The sequence below is a fragment of the Sturnira hondurensis genome, unplaced genomic scaffold, assembly GCF_014824575.4.
Source record: "Sturnira hondurensis isolate 20B ecotype Veracruz unplaced genomic scaffold, ASM1482457v3 Scaffold0005563, whole genome shotgun sequence".
NCBI lineage: Eukaryota > Metazoa > Chordata > Mammalia > Chiroptera > Phyllostomidae > Sturnira > Sturnira hondurensis.
In genome coordinates this window covers 1702927-1727218 of record NW_028078194.1, presented here as the reverse complement: position 1 = coordinate 1727218, position 24292 = coordinate 1702927, and the positions used below count along the sequence as shown (strand labels likewise).

Sequence of the window (24292 nt, the reverse complement as noted above, 5' to 3'; positions counted from 1 at the left end):
CTCCTTGGCATCTTGGAGTAGGGCCTGGAGCACCCTAGGGGACAAGAGGAGAGGCCACCCTTGCCACCAGTCCACCCCCTCAGCTCCTACATGGGTGAAACTTTAGAGACTTTTTTCCTGTGGCCCTACTGCCCACCCCTGCCCTTCTTTTCTCCCATATTTGTGGGGTAGAGGGACAGTCATTAAAGTACCCGGTTCTTCCGAATCTTGGAATCAACTGGATACTCCAGGAAGATATATCCAATACTCTTGTGTTGCATCCTCCCTGCGCAGAATTGGGGCTGTGTGTCCTCCAGTCTGAGAAGCACATAGTGATGTAGGACTTGGACTTAATCAGAACAACTACTGGAGAAACGTCAAGAGAACTTTCATGGGAACTTCCAACAGCAATGAGTGTGGTTCCCAAGGGAGAAGGCTGGGAACCATTAAGTTAACAGGGGGAGGGGCACACCATACCATGCTGGGCCACACAGGAAAGTGCTGGGATCCATCAGGAGGCAGGGAGAACTGCGAGAGTTTCCTTCCTGCTGCTCCACGAGGCCAGCAGGAATCATCTCTCCGTGGCTCTTGGCTTTGCTCACCTCGATCTGTGCTGGTGGCGGTCTCAGCTGAGCTTTCTCTTTATGAAGACAAGATGGCCACCAACGGCCACAGGCCGATGCCCTCAGGACCCCAACAGAAATAGAACTTCTCCTGCCCCAGGATTCTGACATAAAGGCTGTGCCCTGGGACCCACATGGGTGTGCTGTAGTTGTACTCAGAGAGCACACATTTTGTGTTCTCATTATGAGTTAACCTAATGAGTTCGGCATTTTCGGTGCTGCTCCAGTTTCCATACCTTCGTTTGTAAAGGCTTTGTAATAGCCCACAGAGTGAACATGCCAACTGTGTACAATTTAGGAAAAATCATGGAAGAGAGAAGAGAAAATAGACACAGATATTTGGTATATGGATAGTTGCCTGTAGAGAATTTCGGTGCCTACTTCAGAAGAAAGAAACAGCTAAATACTGCCAAGAAGTAAAAGTTAGTTTAAATGTTTAAGGAGCATGGCATTCTTGGATTGTTTTTCCCATCATTTTCTCTCTGCCATTCTTCCCATGATTTGACACTTTGGTGTTGTCTTCCTATCATGAGGGGGAACTGACACAGAAAGATGAAGTCGCTGGGTCTCTCCTGCACTCTTTTTTTTTTTTTTTTTGATACTCTGAAAAAATAAGTATGGGTATGTTCAGCTATGATGAAGATATTTATTTACCAATAATTTCCAGTATTCCAATGATCTGAGCTAGGAACTGGTATAAGTTTAACTTAGTTAAGCATTTTTTGAGTGCTTAGTGTACAGCTATCAAAATGTGTAATCACTTTACTTTTTAATTTCGAAAAGTATTGAAACAAACAAATGAAGATGAAAATATTAGAAGACAGGAAATTAATATCTGTTCATATGAATATTTTAATAGGTATCAGCAGCTCTATGAACCCCAATGTACATAGCAGGAGGCTGAGATGCAGCCAACTAAGTTGTGGTCAAGGTCACACAGCTCCTAATTGTCTGAGCTGGATTTCAAAGCCGGATGTGTCTGACCCCATGCCCAGGACACTGTTCTATGTGCTTAAAAAGGTAACGCAGTGCCCATATTCATCGCACAGTTTCAGAAGCCTTAAAGAGCAGTGGTGTAACTGAGGGGTGGTGGGCAACCCTGAGGATTCTTTAGAGCGGAATAGCCTGTCAGAGAAATGTGGGTTTCTTTTTTATTTTTAACAGTTTTTGTCTCAGCTGTGTTATGTTACGGTTTAGACCCGCATCACGGCCTAGGGGCCTCCTGTCTGCCTCCTCCCCAGAGAAACGCTCTTTCAGCGCATGGTTCACACCCGGTTCAGAGCGAATGTAAACACCTCTGTGTGAAGTCCTCGGAGAGGAAATGGTGGTAGACCTTGTTTTGCAGTGTCTGAAGTTCCACTTGGTGTAACTGTTACTCTCCTGCACTATCCTGATGTGAAATATTACAACAATCCTAAGGTATTGAAATTTTCAACACCTTATCTCTTTTCTAAGGCTCCTGGAGGCAGTCTGTAACAGCAACAGCAGTAGCAATAACAGCTAACATTTACTGTATTGGAGTGCTTAATAGGGGCAAATTTTATGCTTTGTGGACTAAAATGGATGACTTTATTTTATTTTCTTAAGTTCATGAGGGTAGGAATTGAGATTTGAAAAGATCAATAAAAACACTTGTTTTCTCCCTCAGTCCAAAACCAACATAGAGGTAGAAACAAGTATCAAACAGATGATGATCAGAATGCCACCTTAAGTGCCAATAATATTGATAATTGGGGGATGGGCCTTAGAACTACCAGCCAAGCAGGAACACAGTAGTGTCCCATAAAAGAGACAGACTTAGCCAGCCACAGCTTCTCACAGCCCCCAAACAACCCCCCCCCCAACAACTCCAGGCCCACTTGCAAGGACTCCTGCCCCTATTTCATTTACAGTGTGAAATAGCTGAGAAGGATGAGCGCTCTCTAACACACAGATCTCAAGTGAAAAAAAAGTAAGAGAAAAAGTCTAAGCTGAGCTTGTACAGGTGTCACTCCCAAACCTGTGAATCAGAAAACTACCTCGCCTCCTGTGGAGAAAAGTGAGGAGGTAGAGAGAGGCCGGGGATGCCCACACTGCTGGAGCTCCTGCCACAGGGAAGCAGTGGGAAGGTCTTTGTCTCCAATTGTAGGTGCTATACATGGATCTATCCAACCGCTAAGGAAACCACTGAGACTCTAAGGAAGAACTCACGATTAGTGAGTGGTGACGAAGTCTAAACAGGGTCACTGCATATGTGGCAGAGTCAGGATTGAACCAGGCCAGCTAGGACAGGCTCTGACTTAGCTCAGGTACAAGACAATGGGAAGTGTAAAGGGGAGGACAGATGTGAGAGGGATATAAATGGCAGTGTTGAGTGCTGGACTCATTATGAAAGTTGGGAAGCTGTCAAAGAACTCAGGGTTCTAGCATGCTTAGTGGGAAAATGGAGAAATCATCAAAAAAATTGTTTGCAGGAGAGAATAGCCAGTGTGCTCTTTTGGGCCTGTGAGTATGAGACACCTTAAAGGCTGCTGGAAATCTGAGTGTGTAACTTAGGAAGAAGGTGGGAAGCAGAGGCGCAGATTTGGGAGTGGTCTATCTAAAGGTGAGAGTGCAGAAAGAGGGGGCTGGTTTCACAGTTGAGTTTTGTATCTGAGATATGCCAACAGATTTGAGTTGGTAACCTCGAGCAACCAGATCCAGTTTAAAGGCAAAGCCCAGCACTGGCTCAGAACTTTACCTCATCTTCAAACTACAGCCATAAAACAACACATGGCAAGCTTACAGGTTACACTGGTGTGCAAGACAGTTCCTATTTGCCTCTCCAAGTCCACTGTCCAGCCCATTTCTGCCCTGTTCTCTGCCCTGGGTTGTTGACATGTATGGGCTATGTGAACTGGATCGACTTGGCTTCAGACTTGATGGGACTTGAAATGTAGGAAGAGTGTGAGGCTGATGCAGTTATTGCCTTGCTTCTTCTACTGGCAGAGCCTTGTGGATCCTTGCTTTACCCAAGACTCTCTGTAGTGACTATGTAGAAAGTTCCGGTAGCTGCTCTCTCCCTTGGTGCCTCGGACCTAGAGATGGTAGTGACTTCCAACTGTTACTAGCTTTAGAAACTCTACTGACCTGATTAGATTTTGTGAACACAGTTCACAGCTTTATAAATAATGTATTTGTTGAAGTGTCTCCAATTTTCCAGTTCTTACTGGGATCTTGAATAACTAACATACTTAGTAGACCAGAAGGACATTTATGTTTGCCAAGGCACTACCCCTACCCTTGATAAACAGTGAGGTCTTCTAATCTGGGAGTCTCACACCTGGGAGGAGAAAACAGGGTTAGTACAGGGTGTGCAAATTCACAAACACATGCAGAATTGTCAGTGGCCAGAATAACATCATACACAGTTATGATTTCAAATATTTGTAAGTATCTTACTAATTCATAAAACAAAAAAATGTATTTGAAAATAGTATGGAATTCATTTTAACTTTTGGCTTTATATATTAATCAACAGATGGCATATTAAAAATATAACTACTCCTGTGTTTGGCTAACGAAGTATTTCAATATGTGTAGAGTGAGCTCACATGCAAAAGAAAAGTAAGGCAGAATTCTGGATCAAGATGATGGAATAGGCAAATGTGGGACTTGCCTCCTCCTGTGACCACATAGAAATTACAATTAAATTACGGAACAGTCAACCTGGAGAATCATCTGAGGACTAGCAAACAGAGTCCTCTAATTAAGGATGTAAAAAAGAGGCCACATGAAAACTGGTGGGAGACGTGAAACAGGCTGGTCCCACATCCGTGTGTGGCAGTTGAGAACCGTCAGCTGCAGAGGTCTCCCTGAGAAGAAAGGACCCCAAGCCCACACAGAGCTTCACAGCCTAGAGCACTAGTGCCAGGAAGAGGAGCCCTGCAACATCTGGCTGTGAAAGTCTGGGTTTTTTTCACCTGGGTAAGATGGAGGGCTTCTGGAAATCTAAGTGATCTCTGAAAGGGACAGGCACAGACTCACTGGCTTAAAAGCACTCACCCTAGGTTCTGGTGTGGGACAGAGGCTTCAGAGGCACCAGGAACACAAGGGAGAAACTCAGGGTACAGCTTCAGGGTGAGGGCCGGAGGGACAGCTGCCATTGTCCCTGTGTTGAATCCTCTTCCCACACAGCCAGTTCTGAATCTGTGTGAGTCTAGTAAACTCTACTCGCCCCACCCTTGTGACTGACTCCCCGAGCAGCTGCCTAACCCACCTGTGCACCGCCCGAGGCTCTTTCAGCAGTTGAACCTTAGGGCAGTGTGCAGGCACTTGCAGGGCTCTGGATGCTTGGTCCCAGTAGCTGAGCTGCCCCAGGCCTGGTACTGGTGGCAGCTGACCTTGGTTTGCAGTGTAGCCTCTGCCATACAAATCTAGGTCCTGCACAGGCAACAAACAACTGTAGACCACTTTGTAGCTCCTACCAGGTGGCCCTGTGTTCACGGTCATCCAAACTGGAAGAGATAGTAAAACTGTCATTTTTTGCAGATAACTTGATGCTATATATATAGTAGAGAACCCAAAAGATCCTTCAGGAAAATTATTAGAGCTGATAAATGAATTCAGTAAAGTAGCAGGGTGCAAAGTTAATATTCAGAAATCAGTTGCATTTTTATATGCCAACAATTAACTATCACAAAGAAAAACAAAGAAAACAATCCCATTTACAATTGCATCAAAAAACTAAATACTCAGGAATATATTAAACTAAAGAGACAAAAGACCTGTGCCCAAGAAATTATAAGCCACTGAAAAAATAAATTGAAGAAGATACAAATGAATGGAAGTGTATATTGTACTCATGGATAGAAAAAATTACATCATTAAAATGTCCATACTACCCAAAGTAATTTATAATTTAGTGCATTCCCTATCAAACAATGGTATATTTCACAGAACTTGAACAAATAATTTAATAATTTATATGAACTGACAAAGGACCCCGAATAGCCTCAGCAATTGTGAAAAAGAATAATAAAATTGGAGGTATCAATGCTACCAGATATCAAACTATACTACAAGGTTATAGTAATCAAAACAGGATGGCACTGGCATAAAACAGACACATATATTAATGGAACAGAATAGAAAGCCCAGAAATAAACCCATACCTATATGATCAATTAAAATATGACAGAGGAGGCAAGGATATACAGTGGAGCAAAGGCAATCCATTCAATAAATGGTAACAGGAAAATTGGACAGATACATGTGAAGAAAATGAAACTAGAACACCTTCTTACAATGTATATAAGAAAACACGCAAATTGAATTAATGACTCAAAACCATAAGAACTCCAGAAGAAAACAAATGTAGTAAAATATTCTCTTAGTAGTATTCTTTTTCTGATGTATCTCCTTGGGCAAGGGAAAACAGAAGAAAAAATAAACAAATGGAACTACATCAGACTAAAAAGTCTTGCACAGCAAAGGAAACTGTCAACAAAATGAAAGGCAACCCACTGAATGGGAGAAGATATTTGCTAGTGATACATTCAATAATGGGTTAATAATCCAAATTTTTAAAGAACTCAGGCAACTCCACCCTTCCCCCTAATAAAAAAACCTAAGAATCCAGTTAAAAAATGGGCAGAGGGTCTGAATAGACACTTCCCCAAAGAGGACATACAGGTGGGCAACAGACATATGAAAAGATGCTCAACGTCACTAATCGTCAGAGCAATCCAAATTAAAACCACACTGAGATATTAGCTCACACCTAAAAAAATGGGTATCATCAATGAATCAACAAAACAGCAAGTGTTGGCGAGGGTGCAGAGAAAAGGCAACCCTCGTGCACTCTTGGCAGAAACGCAGATCGGTGCAGCCACTGTGGAAGACAGTATGGAGGTTCCTCAAAAAACTAAAAATGGATCTGCCTTATGACCCAGCAATTCCACTTCTGTGTATATATCCAAAGAAATCCAAAACCCTAATTTGAAAAGATATATGCACCCCGTGTTCACTGCAGTATAATTTACAACAGTCAAGATACAGAAACGACCCAAGTGCCCATTAATAAATGGTTGATAAGGAAGATGTGGTTCATATACACACACTAGAATATTGCTTAGCTGTAAAAAGAATTATTAAATCTTATCATTTGTGATAACATGGATGGACCTAAAAGGTATTATGCTGTGTAAAATAAACCAGACAGAGAAAGAGAAGTACTGTATGATTTCACTTATATGTGGAATCTAAATAACAAAGTAAATGAACAAACAAAACAGAAACAGACTCATGGATGCAGAGAACAGACTAGTGGTTGCCGGAAGGCTGGGAGATTGTGAGACGGGGTGAAAAAGGTGAAGAGATCAAGCATAAATTGGCAGTTATAATATAGTGATGTGGATGTAAAGTACAGCACAGGGGATGTAGTAAATACATCGTGGTCACTGTGCATGGTGTCAGGTGGGAATTAGGGGGGGATCACTTTGTAAATCATATAGTTGTCTCATCACGATGCTAAACTAAATAACTATTAGGAAATAACCTTGAATGCTAACTGTAATTGAAATAAATAATAAGAGCTCTACAAAAATGATATTGTTGAAGGTCAACTATAACAGAAAAAAAAATTAGAAACTATTTTCAAGGCCTTTAAAGTTCACCACCCCTTTCCTTGGTCCAAAACCAGAAGGACGTGGAGAGGACTGGTTCAGACGTAACTGCTGCAACTATCAGGATACAGACAAAGATGACCACCGGGATGCTGAAAGAGTTTTTATGAAATTGTGTCTAATGTTTTCATTTGCAGGGAGAAATCGAGGTCCTCGGTCTTGCGCAAAAGAGTCTGCCACGTTCTCAGCCTTGGCAACCCCTTGTCCTTTCTGTGACCTGCTGTGTGGCTCCAGCAGTGAGCAGTGTCCACAGAGCGCAAAAACAAACATCTCTCGGGGCCTGTGGAATTTGATGGCCTGTGCAGTGTGGGGCAGACAGCGGGCTGGGTGCCAGGCTCTGTGGGTGAGCCCTCCAGCAGTCCACACTCCTTTTTGGCCACTCTGCAAACACAAGGAGAGAGGGCCAAGCTGGCAGTGAAGTTCCGTTTCTAGGTTTGGCCTGGTCTCGGGTCAGGGCCTGGCCACGTAGTGAGATATATTCACTTAGGGCGCTCTTACTCAGATACTGGGAATGCTGCTTAATCTGGTTTGACAGTGGATAAAAGGAACAAAGATAGGCTGGGTAACTTCCTGCCCCCATTTCCTCAAGATCTCCGTACCCCTTCCCGTGTGTTTTGGGAAATGTCCAGACCTTGAGTACTGGAGGAGTGCGTTCACGAAATATTTATCGCATACATCTTGTCTTTCAGGGACTCTCCTAGGTACTGGGGACAGAGTGGCAACTGGCAGCATCAGGGGTGCCCTGCCTTAGGGCACTCCCACTCTCCTGCCTGCACTCTCTCCCTCCAGTACCAGTCTCCACAACACTCCGGGACGTGCGGGGTTAACTTGAAATACCTGACTGAGGTATTTGACTCGTTACCCCTCCCATCTCCACGGCACAGCGGGCATGAGGGAGATGTTGCGGGAGATGTTGCGGTGTACACAGGCAGCGCTGTTCCTCAATAAAAGGCTCTCTCTTGACTAATGGAAAGACTCTCTGGGACAAGCGTTGCAAACCCCAGGTGTCTCCTCTGCAGCCCAGGAGCCTGGAACGTAACACGGTCTGATCTAGTAATTCCATATGCTGTGAAAGTGCAAGAGTAGAAATAGAGTTGTGCGAGGCCACGGGGTTAGACACAAAAATGTATTTGCCGAACCGCACACGTTTTTAAGCACCAGCTTTGTAGCAGACATTGTGCTAGGCTCTGAGATATTTGATTACGTGTTGTGTTTTCTTCAAAGAGGGCTACAGCGCAGGCCTGTCACTTCTTTCACATGTACTTCCAACTCAGAGAGAAAAGAATTCTGTTACCGCAGGGAATGGTAGCAGGTGGCAAGCTCCTGGCTATGAGTTGTACTGTCAACAAACTCTTAGACTCAGAAGTAAGCATTTTTCTGATGTTGCCTAGAATCAGTGGCTCTGTGGATGAGGAGCTGACAGGGTGGGAAATAATCTTGCTTTCTATTCTCTCTGCCAGTTCTGTGTATCATGAGTGGTACCTTTTTCTCCCTTTCTGTAGACCAAATACCATATAAGTCACTCTGCTGTTTATTCTAGGTCTTATGTAAAGTATTCCTGTCCCAGAGTCTCATACACAATGTAGAAACTTTGGCAGCTCCAATAGCAAAGGTCAGTGTTTCCGTTTAGTGCCCAAAGGTCCCTGAAAAACATCCAAAAATTTCCGGTTGAAGTCAGTAATTATTTACTCTCCTGTTCAAGATCCATTTGAGGACTAAATAGAGAGAAGCAGAGTGTTTTAAAAAAAGCAAATCCCTAGTCTTTCTTCATTTCAGAATAATATTTTTTCATACCACAGGCATAATGTCTTGGAACAACAAAATAAATAAACCCATAACGTTAGAAGGCGTCCCCAAGACCCAGTGGAAATAACAGTGGGTCCCTAGGCCAGGAAACTGCACACCTGAGCAGAGAGAAGGGGTCTCTTCACCCTCCCTCCCCTGTTCAGTCCTTCTCGGAGTGTGTCCCCAGGAGAGAAGCCTGTAAGGCCACCTGCAGGAGCACTTGGCTCCACTGCTGTAAAGGCCGTGTAGGAAAGTGACGGAACTCTCTCACCCCCTACTTGGAAGGTTGTCCTTCAGTGTACGTGGGGATTCCAAGCACAGGCCAAGGACGTTAATCAGGGCCTGGAGTCCTGGGTTGGGGTAGAACCAGCAATAAATACACCGGGAGATATTTCAAACATATTATCTGTATTACAGGAATGTTTTAGAAATGCATTAAAAAAAAAGAGACTGGCCAATTCCACGATTTTTAAGTGAAAACAAAGAGGAGTTGTCTCCTCCTTAAAAGAGGGAGTAGGTAATTAATGAAGAGTAAAGTCAGAGTATACTGAGCATGCCCAGTCTATCCGGTAACTTACATATTGGGTAAGAGACACTTACTAATCAATCCCCTGGTTTAAAGGATGGATGTCAGTGATTCGATGCCCTGGTTTTGTAGATTAGGAAACAGTGACACAGAGAAAGTGACTTACATAGGGTCGTACAACTAAATAGTGTCACTTGTACCAGTGTTCTTGATACACACTCTTTTTTTAAAGATTTCATTTATTTATCTTTAGAGGGGAAGGGAAGGAGAGAGGGAGAGAAACATCAATGTACGGTTGCCTCCCGTGTGTCCCCTGCTGGGAACTGGCCCGAAACCCAGGCATGTGCCCCAACTGGGAATTGAACCGCGACCGTCTGGTTCGCAGGCCCGCGCTCAATCCACCGAGCCACACCAGCCAGGGCTTGATACACACTCTTGATATCTTTCTGCCACATGCCTTTGCTTCTTTTGGGGATGCCAACAAATATACAAAGTTTGGAGGTACTGCTAAAGCTGAAGGCAGTACCTTTTGAAATAGATGGATGCATGGAGGAATGACGAGTGGGAAGAGAGTTGGGAGCCTACCAATACGAGTGGTTCCAGGACCACTGTTGCCTTCTCTCTAGCTGTATATTGATGGTAAGAAATGTGTGGGATTTCTACCAGGAAAAAAATGTGTAGGCTTTCTACCAGAAGCAGGGATCACTTCAGAAAACTCTATTGAGGGCAATGTGAAAGTTTTGCCCCACACATGGAATGATTTACTGGAAGGGCATTGGCTATTAGCAAGAACTGTTTGCAAATGATTAGATTTCTAAATCTTCCTTGGTTTTTATTAGCATGTATTAAAATCATATTATCCAAAAAGACCCCAAAGAACATGCATAGTCCTGCATAAAGTGCTCAAGGAAAAAAATGTAACTTAAATTGGACATTCTTTTCTAGTTCATAAATTTTGGGTTACAATCAGGGCACAAAAGGAGAAACAGAATGCAGTATTAGAAAGAGCAAGAAGCTTTGTTAAGAACTTGGGGATACAGTGATATTGAGCATATACCCCAACTTGTACTGTTAAGAGTAACCTTAGAGGGATGTTATAATATAGCAACTCTTTTGTTTCAAAAGAATGTTTCTGAATCCAGAATGAGATACAGAATTCAGTTACATACTTTAGTGGCTGGATGTCAAAGTCAAATAAATTGGAGGCTGGTTAGTAAAATGAAGAATTGCATGATGGTAACATGCTTGCTTTACTTATGGTTTTAGGTATAATATCAACTCAAAAGAATACTTTACCGTATTTGTGATCTGTGAGGTGAATTAATCATTCACAAGGATGCTCAGGCTGTTATTCTAGGGGAACTGCAAGCTGCTGCAAAGTCTCTAGGAAATGAGGTTAGCCTGTCTGACCTGTGCATTTCTTCTGAATACATAGAAATCTGCTGAATGACCTGATTTGAAAGAAACCCTCGGGAGTTGTTTTGTGAGCAGTTATATCCCTGTGCTAATCTTGGGGGACCCCTGCTTCCTTGTGATTTGGTCACTCACAAGAATAGGTGCTTAAGCTTTGGCATTGCTCGCACGGCTTGTTGAGTTGACCCATAACAGTTTTGAAACCTGGAGGGCAGGTGGGCAGGTGCACTGGATAAATCAGCCGGAGCCGCTTGTCTCCATTTGGATCCACATGCAGCAATGGGTCCTTTCCCTTCTCTGAGCTTTAGCTTTGTCATGGTCAAGGGGGGACAGTAGTGCCCATCTCTGAGGCTTCTGAGGCTCCCGGCAACTACTCACGAGGAATTATTTATAATGGCATTGCATACCGATGCTTTCAGAGAAGTCGTGGGGATCCTCTGAGGATACTCCCTGTTCTGCAGTTTTACCCAGGGTGACCCTAGCTGACCACAAACCTTTGTTCATTTTGCTGTCACCACAGCCAGGCGTGAGGGGGTTACATTTCTTAATGGGATTTATGTCATTGCATTTTTTGAGAGATCCTCACAAATCAGTCCTTCACTTATATAACGTGGGGATGCTGAAGAGAGATTGCTCAACTAAAACAAATGGAAATGGAATAATCTGAGGACAGCAGAGGCAAAGTAAAAACTAATGGTGCTTAATATCTTTGTGAAAAAACAGAGCGTTTTATTCTTCCAGGGGCTTTTTCTCAATGTATCCTGTGTGGTTCGTCTGCCATTCATTGTGCTGTATTAATTAAGTGCCTCGATGTGGTCATACAAAGAGAGTGTTGTGCTCAGACTTATGCTGCAGAAGTAGACCTGGAGTATCTCATAAAATTATATGTAAAGGGGATTGAATACAATTTTGAAAATGAATCATAAGTTAATTATACCAGCCTAGGAATATTCCTTTTGGCATATTCTGTGTATTCTTTGTGACTGTTACAAGTATACAACCTTTACATGGTTTTACATAGCTTCTCTTACAAGATACATATAATTTTAGAGACTTCTTTTTTGCTTTAACATTGCATCATAAATATTTTTCCATATTACAATGTTATCTTCTTGTGTATAATTTAAAAACAGTGGTATACTATTCCATTTGTTTAATGCATCATAATTCTCCACACACTTCCCAGGGGTTGAGCACTGAGGTTTTTTTCTGTTTTATATATTATTCATAGTGCAGCTATTTTTATTTTTCCCTATAGCACTGAACTTCTCTTAAATTGTTTCCTTAGGAAAACTTCTCAGAAATGAGATCACTGTTCAGAGAACATGAATAACTTTCTAATTCCTGTTTCACTGCACTGTATCGCTTCTCAAAGGGCGTCTGCACAGTGCTGCCTGCTCTGGTGTTCTTCAACAGCCCTGGGAAGCACTAAGCGAGGGTGGTTCCGTATTGAACATTTGTGGGTAGGTGGATTCAGAGTCTTAAGTTGGAAAATAGCTTAACCTCAGGGGTCATTTTAATGGAAAAATTTGTGAAGAGGATGCAACTACCCCAAGGGGGAGGTTTCTGAGCTTTGGCTTTTTTTACTTACATAATAGATTCTGTCATTTCCTGACACCTGGCACCTGGTTGTGCCCCACTGATGAGATTCCAGTGTGTGTTTGTGTGCAGGTGTAGGTAGAAACGTGAATGCTAGTCTTGTTGAATTGAGAGTGCTAGGTATGAGGCATACAGCATAAACATAAAGCATGTGATCTGTGCCAGAAACTTTGATATACAGAGATGTGATATAGGCAGAAGTTGGCAACCTCGCGGCCTCCGGGAGCCCAGCAGACATCTATAGGAGACACGGCAGCACTCGTGGGGGCTGGGCAGTGCAGGATGTCGGGGACAGGACGGAGTGGGCAGTCCGGGCCTTACCCTGAGGAAGGTGCTGCTACTTGACTGTAGCCAATGGCTGTCACTAAAGAATACCAGCCCCGTACCTTCAGTGCTTTCAGTTTTTTTAGGAGAATTTGGAGTTCTGGATTTGTAGGTGATTTGTAGGTGCCTCAGTTCATTTGGGTCCCATAACAAAACTACCACAGACTGGAGGGCTGGAACAACAGACCTTTCTTTCTCACTGTTCTGCGAAGTCAGGATCAAGGCACCAGTAGATGCACTGTGTGGTAAGAGCCCACCTCCTGTTGCCTAGACAGTGGTCTTTTCACTAGGTCCTCATATGGCATAAGGGGCAAGGGAGCTCTCTGTGGTCTCTTTAGAAGGGCACTAATCAGCTTCCAAAGGCCCCACCTCAAAATACCATCACATGCAGATTAGGCTTCCACATATGGATTTTGGAGGGTCATTAACATTTAGGCCATAGCATTAAGTAAATCTCATATTTACATGTAGCAGCTAATATAAACATCCAAACAACAACAACAACAACAACAACCCACAGCTGGCCTAACAAAAGTGTCTTGAAGTTAGATTTGTTCCTTGCTGCCAGTTTGTAACTACTTGTATCTGCCTCTAACTCCAACCCAGTGAAGTTAGCAGAGAGATTTTTTTTTCACAAATGAGACTGAGGCTGAGAAATAATTGGTCAAGAGTTTATTGACTGCATGCCTGCCCCACAGGATGTAAGCTCTATCGAAGCAGGGCCACTATCTGTTTTCCTCACTGCTCCAAGCCCTGCTCCTTGAATAGTTCCTCGTGCATGGTGGACACACACTAAATATTTATTGAATTAGTGAGCAATGAATAAATGAAAAGAGGTTAAGTCACATGGCAAATAATACCTATGTTTTTGTACCAGGTAATCCTCATGTTTTTATTTCATTTTAATCCGTACAACATTCCGTGAGAATAAGATGACCCCCATTTTATAGATGAGTAAAGTGAGACTCAGGCAGGTAAAGTAATTTTCCTGAGTTCATGTAACTCATGAGAGGGAGAGTCAGGACCAGGACCCAGATCTTTCTTTGATTGCCAGTCTTTTCACTATTTTGAACTGCTACTCCACCACCGAAGTCATAAATGCGAACTAGGTCCCCCCACCTGCTCCCAAATATTGGTATTTTATTCTGCAGACCAATGAATTAGATCTCCGGAGAACAAGGGTCTGCACATTTCCTGAAAAGATAAATATTTTAGCTTCTGCTAGCCGTATGTTCCCTTTTACAACTATTCAGTTGCCATAGTACCTGAAAGCAAAGACAAAATGCAAAGGAAAGACTGTGGTTGTCTTTCAGTTGGAATTGTACTTACTGACAGAGGCAGCAGGCCAAATTTTGCTGGAGGGCTGTAGTTTGCCCACCCCTGCTTAATAACGCAAACAAATAGCCTTCTTAAAAAGGTGATAAGCTACCTAGGTTGCTGGCTCACCATATAGATGTTTAAATTTTTCCTTTTTTCTCCATCTTTACTTCACGTATCATAGAATTGTTTACTGCATACATCTTAAATTACTCCGAGATTGTGGTGTGCTAGTAAATGTGTAATAAATGGCGTTCTCGGAGGATGTAAAAAGCTTTATATTTGCCAGTGTATGATTTCTGTGGGGTAGACACTCCCACAGGGCCAATTACAAGCCATCGGTATGTCACTGAACATAACGTCACCGACCATGGCATGGGGCTGATGAGATGCCATAGGAGCTGGCTCCAGCCCACCAATGGCTGAAGGCATGTATCCATGTGGACTATTTTGGCAGACGTCACAGAAATCTCAACCGGGTCCAACAATAAGTAGAGTGTATTATGTTACCTAACAAATAGATAGGGTAGCTCCAGAACTGGCTAATTCAGTGGCTTAGTGACATCATTAAAGTCCCAGGTTCTTTAACATCCTGGCCAGCACTTGTTTGTTGATTTATTGATGATAGCTATTCAGATAGGTGTTATGTGATATCTCATTGTGGTGTTAATTTGCATCTCTCTGATGATTAATGATGTTGAGCATCTTTTTGTATGTCTATTGGCCACCTGTATGTCCTCTTTGGAGAAGTGTCTATTCAGGTCCTTTGTCCATTTTTAATTGGGTTGTTTATGGTTTTTTTTTATTTTTTGGTGTTGAGTTGTTTTTTAAGTTCTTTATAAATTTTGGATATTAACCCCTTAGTAGACGTATTGGCTGATATGTTCTTCCATTCTGTGGAGTGTCTTTATTTTGTTTGTTTCCATTGGTGTACACATTTTTTAGTTTGATATAGTCCCATTTGTTTATTTTTTCTTTTGTTTCTTTTGCCCGAGGAGATATATTAGATAAAATATTGCTATGAACAATGTCCAAGATTTTACTGCCTATATTTTCTTCTAGGATTTTTATGGTTCTGGGTCTAACATTTAAGTCTTTAATCCATTTTGAATGTATTCTTATGTGGCATAAGCCAGTGGTCTAATTTCATCTTTCCCAACACCATTTATTGAATAAACTATCTTTAGCCCGTTGTATGTTTTTGCCTCCTCTGTCATATATTAATTGACTGTAAAGGTTTGGGCTCTCTATTTTGTTCCGTTGATCTATGTGTCTTTTCTTAAGTCAGTACCATGATGTTTTGATCATGGCCTCATAGTATAGTTTGAAATTAGGTAGCAGGCTTCCTCCAACTTTTTTCTTTTTTCTCAAGATTGCTGCTGTTTTCTAGGTCTTTTGTGGTTTCATGTAAATTTTTGGAATATTTGTTCTAGTCCTGTGGAATATATCATTAGTATCTCGATAGGAGTTGCATTGAATTTATAGATGGCTTTGGGTGATATGGATATTTTAATGATGTTAATTCTTCCTATCCATGAACATGGTATATATTTGCACTTATTTGTATCTTCTTCAGTTTCTTTCTTCAGTGTCTTATAATTTTCCAAGTACAGATCTTTTACATACTTGGTTAAATTTATTCCTAGGTCTTTTATTCTTCTTGAAGCAATTGTGAGTGGGACTGCTTCTTAATTTTCCTTCCTGATAGTTCATTATTGGTGTATAAAATACAACCAAATTTTGGATATTAATTTTGTACCCTACTACTTTGCTGAATTCATTTATCAGTTCTAGTAGTTTCTTTGTGGAATTTTTGGGTTTTCTATGTCCAGTATCATGTGATCTGCAAATAATAATAGTTTAATGACTTTCTTTCCAATTTAGGTACCTTTTATTTCTTCTTCTTATCTGATTGCTGTGGCTACAACTCCTAGTACTATGTTGAATAAGAGAGGTGAGAGCAGACATTGTTTTCTTGTTCTCAGTCTTAAGAGGACACTGCAGTTTTTGCACATTGAGTATGGTGCTGGCAGGGGATTTGTCATATATGGTCTTTAATATGTTCCTTATGTTCCCTTTATTCCCACTTTGCAATGAGTTTTTATCATAAATGGGTGCTGGATTTTATTAAATGCTTTTACTGCATCTGTTGATATGATCATGTGGTTTTTATTCTTCATTCTGTTTATATTGGTGTATCACATTTATTGTTGTGAATATAGTACCAACCTTGCATGCTGGGAATAAACCCTACCTAATCATGATGTATGGTCTTTCTGAGGTTGCTATATTCAGTTTGGTAATATTTTTTAAAGATTTTATTGATTTTATTTATTTATCTTTAGAGGTGAAGGGAAGGAGAGAGGGAGAGAAATATCAATGTATGGTTGCCTCTTGTGCATCCCCTGCTGGGAACCAGCTTGCAACCCAGGCATGTTGCCTGGGAATCGAACCGCGATCCTTTGGTTCGCAGGCCCGCGCTCAATCCACTGAGCTACACCAGCCAGGGCCAGTTTGGTAATATTTTTTTGAGGATTTTAGCATCTATGTTTGTCAGGGATAGTGGCCTATAATTTTCTTTTTTTGTAGTTCCTTTATCTGGTTTTGGAATTAAGATAATGCTGGTGTCATAAAATGAGGTCTTCCCTCCTCTTGGTTTTTTTGGACTACTTTGAGAAGGAGAGGTGTTAGTTTTCAGAATGTTTGGTAAAATTCAAAAGCAATTTTTGGTAAAATTGTGAAGCAATTTGGTCCAAGGCTTTTGTGTTTTTTGGAGTTTTTTGGCCACTGCTTAAGTTTCAATAGTTGTAACCTATATATTCTCTTCTCTGATTCTTCTTGGTTTAGTTTTGGAAGATTGTATGTTTCTAGGCTTTTATCTATTTAATTCAAGTTGTCCAATTTGTTGGCATAGTTGTTTGTAATATTTTCTTACCACCCTTTGTATTTCTTAAGTGTCAGTTGTTACTTCTCTTTATTTCTGATTTTATTTATTTTGATCCTCTCTCTTTTTTTGGTTGATGAGTCTGGTTAAAGGTTTGTCTATCTTGTTTATCTTTACAAAGGACCACGTTTGGATTCATTGATCTTTTTTACTTTTTTTAGCCTCAATTTCATTCATTTCTGCTCTGATCTTCATTATTTTCTTCCTTCTACTTAGTTTTCACTTTGTGTGTTATTCTTTTTCAATTTCCTGTAAGTGTAGAGTTAGATTCTTTATTTGAGCTTTTTCTTGTTTCTTGAGATTGGCCTGTAATGCTATTAATTTCCCTCTTAGATTTGCTATCCCTGTGTCCCACAGATTTTGGGGTTTTGTCCTCACATTTTCATTTGTTTCAAGGTATCTTTTGATTTCTTCCTTGATCACATTGTTAACCCATTCATTTTTAACACCATGTTATATAGCTCCATGGCTTTGTATGTTTTTCAGTTTTCTTTTTGTGGTCGTTTTCTAGTTTCATAGCATATGGTCAGAGATGTGTGATATGATTTTAATCTTCTTGAGTTTATTGAAACTGTTTTTGTGTGCTAACATGTGATCTATCCTAGAAAACATTCCACATACATTTGAAAAGAATATACATACTGCTGCTTTGGGATGAAATGCTCTGAAGATATCAATTAAATCCACTTGATCTGATGTATATCATTTAAGGCTACTGTCTCCTTGTTGACTTTATGTCTAGTAGGTCTAGCTATTGAAGTCAATTAGATGTTAAAAATCCCCTATTGTAACTGTATTTCTGTCAACTCTCTCTGTATGTCCATCAGAATTTGCTTTACATATTTAGGTGCTCCTATGTTGCGTGCATAAACGTTTACTAGAATTATATCTTCTTGTTGAATTGTTCCCTTTATCATTATGTCGTGTCCTTCTTTTTCTCTTATTATAACCTTGGTTTTAAAGTCTATTTTGTTCGACATAAGTATTGCAACACCAGGTTTTTGTTCTTCCCATTGCATAAAGTATTGCTGAGTAATGTCATAGTAATTGGGCAAAGAACTTCATCTCTCTAGCCTGAGGGATAATAATACCTACCTATGTGGTTGTTGTGAGGTTTAACTGACCATTACTGTCTATATGCTGCTTAATAGCAGTGTGGTCTGTGAGAATTGCTCTGTAAAAGGTAGCTCTGTGTTATTTTCACTTAGTGCGGACACCAGTGTTTTGGCTATTACTCAGTCCTTAGGCCAGTGATTAGCAATAATATCATTTAAAATGATCATTTTGATTTTCTCTAAATCAGTAGGTTAATATTTATACCAATACTGCTCTTCTAATAGTTTCAATGGATTTATACCCCAGCTGTTCATTCCATTGCCTTTGTCAGTCCCCCACATTCACAGGATGGCTAATAAATGAAGAGGGAGGCAAACATAAGTGGTCGACGTGGGAATCCCCACGAAATCCCCAATGCCCTGAAATGTGGCCTAACACATATTAAACACTCCATAAATGTTGGTAGTTGGATGAATTAATGTCGCTAATGTTTTTTCAAAGTCTATGGTTTACTTTTTAGTTTTACTTATTACATGGGTTTTTTAAAAAGATTTTATTTATTTATCTTTAGAAGGGAAGGGAAGGAGAGAGGGAGAGAAATATCAATGTATGTTTGCTTCTCGTGCATCCTGTGCTGGGAACTGGCCTGCAATCCAGGCATGTGCCCTGACTGGGAATCGAACCACGATTCGTTTGTTAGCAGGCCTGCGCTCAATCCACTGAGCTACACCAGCCAGGGCTTATTACATGTTTTGATGTATAGAAATTAAAAATTTTAATTTAGACAAATCAACACAAATTTCCCTTGTCTTGTTACATTAATTTGCTTCTCAAGGAGTCCTTTTCTTTCTAGAGTAAGATAAATATTTGCCTATATTTCCACATGTATTTTTAATGATTTTTTTCACACTTAACTCTCAACTCTCTAGAAGGTCAAGAGTGAAATGGAGAGTTGTAACATAATGTAGGGAGAAATTCTTTATTCTTCACACATCTTTGGGGCCTTATTTAATTATATTGAATTTCATGTAGTAGCATTTGAGCTCTCCTGTTTCCTTTATTTGTTGTTTTCTTCTTGCTTCAGTTACACACCTTAAAAGTGATAGCATTCTTAGTCAGAAATGCCAAGGAAATTTCAGTCAGATTCATTAGTACAATAATTAGGACATGGCCTAAGCTGTTGTAACAGCGCCTCCAAAATGCAGAGACTCAAATACAAATTTTATCTTTCTTCTAACAGTGAGGGGTATGTGAAGTCCAGAGCTGGAGAGGCAGCCCTCTCCAAAGAGTCTTTCAGGGACCCAGGCTCCTCCTGTCCTGCAGTTCTGCCATCCCTACAGCAATGTCCTGGTCTGTGTGGTTGGGGCGCTCCTGTTTCTGGGTCTACGTTCCAGTCTGGGAAAGGGAGTGAGGGCAGTCCTGGGGAAGAGCCTTGGTCTTTGATCTCATGAACCTGAAGGGCACATATTACTTTTTCTCACATTTCTGTCATCAAGACCAAACAATGTTGCCACACTTACCTTCAGAAAAGGCTAGGGACAATGGCATCAAACTGGGTGCATGTGGATTTGGCTAAAATTTGAGAGGATCTATTATGAAAAAGGAAGATGGGCACCAGAGACAACTAATGGTCTTTGTTCCATTCCAGGATTCATGGTTACAAAGAATCATATGTAACAGGAGAGTATTCATCACTGTTGCCCTGTGAAATATCAACCTTTTACGATGTCAATAAAATACAAATGTGTCCTGATTTTTGGTTTTAGATGGTCTACAGTAACCCATGTGCCAGGTAGCATTGTATGCCAATCTTGAATGCCAACAGGAAGTCACTGGACAGCAAACTTTTCCAAGATCATAACTGGGCTGTTGGAATAACTTTGAAAAGAAGAAACAAGAATTGAAAGCATGACAAAAGTTACTAGAACTCGGTCCACCTCCCCTCCAGATGGAGGGTGGGGCTGGATGATTGTGGCTGGCTGTTTCCTTGTCACCATCTGTACCCGAGCAGTAACCAGGTAGGTGGGGTTTTCTTCTTGATTTATTAAGAAGATCTGGCTTTGCCCTGACTGGTGGGCTTCATCAATTGGGTGTCAGCCTGTGAACTGAAAAGTTGCTGGTTCGATTCCCAGTCAATGCACATGCCTGGGTTGTAGGCAGGTCCCGGTTGGAGGTGTGCAAGGGGCAACCAGTCAGTATTTCTCTCCCACATCAATGTTTCTCTCCTTCTCATTCTCCCTCCCTTCCCTCCTTCTTGCCCTCCCTCACCTCTATAAATAAATAAATAAATAAATAAATAAATAAATAAAATCTTTATAAAAATGATTCGGTTTTTCTTTTTTTTCTAAGTCTGCTTCATTCTATTTCTGAACCTGTCATTATGAAAATATGTATGTATTTGTATGCTGTGCGTGTGTGTATTTTCTTTGACAACTCATATCTTTTTCTTTGTAAGGAACGTAATTTTCTGACGCTTAAAAGTCCTGGGTTGTGGTCTCTTCTCTGATATCTGGTGTATAAACCTGAAGTGATAGGACATTTTTAGACCAAATATTGTGGCCATTCCAGCCATTTGTTTTCATAAGCAGCTCATCCCAGAAAGGAAAAACATACAAGGTTAAAATAGTCCCTGAAGACCTCTTGGCTCACTGGATAGGGAGCCCTTGGAAGCTTAAAAATTTGAATTTAAATTCTTTCGCTTCATTTTGCAGTTGGCTGTGTTGGAGGAGCTGAGTTCTAAGTTGGAGGAGAGAGCAACAGCCTGAAGACAGGGATTCTCCTCATTTGCTTACATCTTTTTCTTTTTGATATGTTTATATGTTGAGAAAGTTTCTTTTTTTAAATTTCGTTTTAAATTACATTTACATCAATATTATTTTGTGTAGTTATGCATGTGCGGCATAAAAAATATGGAACGCTTCACAGATTTGTGTGTCACCCTTGCACAGGGGCCATGCTGATCTCTGTGTTGTTCCAGTGCTAGTATACGTGCCACCAAAGTGAGCACATCCCTCTTTCTTTTATCCAGCGGCATACTGTTGAAAGTGCTTAAGTTAAACGACTATACATTGAGACTCATTGGAACAAATACATACCTGCAATCTGCACGTGCCAGCCCCTTCCTCTACAGGGGCTCCTGTTCAAACTGAACTCTGTGTTCTTCTCTGGCTGCTCACACTTGGCGGCAAAAGAAAGCAATTTGCATTAAAAAGTGTTATTTGATGGTATCCTCAGTAAAAGCATTGACCTTACCTTCATAACAAATACATAACGCAGGAAGGAAGCAGGATGTTTGTTTTTGCTACACTCAAGTTTGGTTAATTATGCATCATAATAAGCTGGAGATTGGTTTAGAATTATACGATTGGTGTGGAGTGTGAGTTTGATTTTGCTCCCGTATGATGGAGCTTGTGTTCTGGGGATGAGGAGGTCATAGAGTGTGAAGGAATCTCTTTCATCTTGGTTTTTCCATGTGGAGTTTCCATCAGTCCCTGATGGAAAAGTTCGGGAAATGAGTTCAGTGCTTCAAAAGGAAGGGCAGCTGGAAACCAGAAAAGAGGATTGTGTGAGCCTGTTATCAGCGGTTGCTGGGAGAGGCTGAGAGGAAGACACCTGAGCAGAATGAGCTTAGAGGAAGAAAAGTGTGGAGACACAGCCTGCATGAGGATTTAAATGTCATAAACCAAGAGGCAGCCAAGAACACCAGAGACAGACAAGGAAAGCAGCCTTCAGGGTGATTTGTCAATTCAGAAAATCAGTGCCTTTTGGGCATTTCTTCCTCCTCACCCTGCCCCCCACCCCAGTTTCATTGAGAAATAATTGACACACATCACTGTATAAGTTTAAGGCATATAGCATGATGGTTTGATGTGCGTACATTGTGAAATGATTAAAATAGGTTCAGCTAACACCCATTTCTCATATAGATACAATGAAGAAAAGAAATAAGAAAAAAGGAAAAACAGATTTTCTCCTTGTGATAAGAACTCTTAGGATTTACTCTCTTGCCTTCCCTACGTATCATACAGCAGTGCCATCTGTAGTCCTGTTGTACGTCATATTTCTAGCACGTATTCATCTTACACTGAAGCTGTACCTTTTAACCACCAGAACCACTTACCCCTCCTCTCCCCTCTACCTCTGGTAACCACAAGGCTAATCTCTTTTTCTTTTAGTTTGGCTTTTCTTTGTCTTTAAGATTCCACATATAAGTGAGGTCATGCAGGATTTGCCTTTTTCTTTCTGACTTATTTTACTTAGTATAATACCTTCACGTTGTTACAAATGACAGGAATTCTCATTTTAATGGCTGAATAACATTCCATTGTATATACACCACACTTTTCATTCATCTGTGGATGAATGAAACTTGGGTTGGTTCCATGTGTTGGCTATTGTAAATAATGCTGCTATGAACATGGGCTGCAGATAGCTCTTCAAGTTAGTGTTTTCATTAAATTATTGTGATAAATCCTATTGACTGGTTCACATATATTCAACAATTCTTGTATCCCAGGGATAAATCCCACTTGAACATGGTGAAGGATCCCTTTAATATGTTGTTGAATTCACATCTAGCAGTAACTAGAGAGGAGGTGGAGAGTGAAATGAGTAGTTACTATGGGCTACTGAAGCATAATGAGCTGGAATGTAGCTCTATCCAAAGAGCCTCATAACCTCCCATCTCATCCCCAAGTAACAAGGCTTTATTCCTTCTCCTGAGCTCCAAAAGCTTCCTGTGCTGAATCAGGACAGCATGCTAGTCTGCATTAGGTTTATTCCGAGTTGTATTGTATGGTGACATAAACTATTGCTTCTGGATTACTTATGTCTTGCCTTTCCTAAATGATTAACTATTTTTGACATAAAAATGTCTCTGTCTCTTCATTTCTCTTTCTGTCTCTGTGTGCACCCCCCCATATATATGTATATATACATGGTCTGTCTAGAAGGTATCCAGCCATATAATATAAAAAATAGAGACATTTATTGAACAAGATACAAGATACAAGAAACATTGTACATAGGACAGTGATACCTCGGCCCCCTTCAAAGTAGGTACCTTGGAGCCTCACACAGTTCTCCCAATTGCCATCAGCTGCCCTATCGTATTTTCCTGAATTTCATTAACAGTCTGAAACCTCTTCCCTTTCAAAGGTGATTTTAGTGTTGGGAAAATCCAGACATCTCAGAGTGCCAAATCTGGGTGTTAGGGGAGCTGAATCACCTGGGTGATTTGATATTTTGCCAAAAACCTTTGCATGAGACGTGACACCTTAGCGGGCATGCTGTCATGATGAAGCTGCCAATCACCAGTTGCCCATAGCTGTAGCCTTCTGGATCATTGAAATAGTTTCCATAGAAGAATGTTAAGCATAATGCAAAATTTGATGCAGATTTGTTGCTCTACTAGCTCAGTCATTTGAATGCGATGGCCACACAGTACACATCTTCACATCCACTTGGTTTCAATAGCCACTCTGGTGCATGAACACTTGTTCTTATCCTTTAAAATTGCCCAATGGCCAGGTTCTCATTTCCCACTTGCTATGGACCAGCAAAATTCCCCTGAAAACAAATTTAAACCCATGGAAGCCAGAACAGTTGATTGAACCAAAACTTTAAGCTCTGATTCACATTCATGTTTTTTCTTTCCTTTTTGTATAACATGCTTTCATTATATTTTTCAGATGTATTTCAATTTTTTTTGTGGAGTTCCAGACATACTTCACTCAGGACTATGCACAAACAGCATGGATCCATTCCATTGTAGACTGTGTGACCATGCTCTGTGGTACGTATAGCTTAACCAGGGATAGATGACTACTGGCTACTCTCGAACTGTACATGACAATGACCTTCTACTGCCCTTGATTACCAATTTTTTTTTAAGTAGAAAGACTATGGTAAAATTGGCTAAGAGTAGAAGAAAAGGTTGATCCTATCTTCAGCCAAACCCAATCAGACATGCTCCTGGAATTAATAATTGTGGCTGATTTCAGATGGAACAGGTATTTAATAACTCAGAAAGACACATGCCATTTGATTCTTCTATGTAAAGACAGGATGCTGAGCATCAGAG

The 24292-nt window shown here is 40.9% G+C and overlaps 1 protein-coding gene and 1 non-coding gene across 2 annotated transcripts in view; one reads left to right on the top strand and one right to left on the bottom strand.

The window, feature by feature from the left end:
- SLC16A12 (solute carrier family 16 member 12) overlaps positions 1–24292 on the top strand; it is a 69509-nt gene that overhangs the window by 33488 nt on the left and 11729 nt on the right. Inside the window, exons 2-3 of the mRNA XM_037047308.1 lie at positions 19977–20228; positions 23901–24004. Of these exons, the coding sequence (XP_036903203.1) occupies positions 20119–20228; positions 23901–24004 (214 nt within the window). The 5' untranslated portion in view covers positions 19977–20118. The remainder of the gene's footprint in view (positions 1–19976; positions 20229–23900; positions 24005–24292) is intronic.
- Positions 21114–21217, bottom strand: LOC118988037 (U6 spliceosomal RNA). The gene has a single exon (XR_005066700.1). It is a non-coding gene; the product is annotated as a U6 spliceosomal RNA (small nuclear RNA).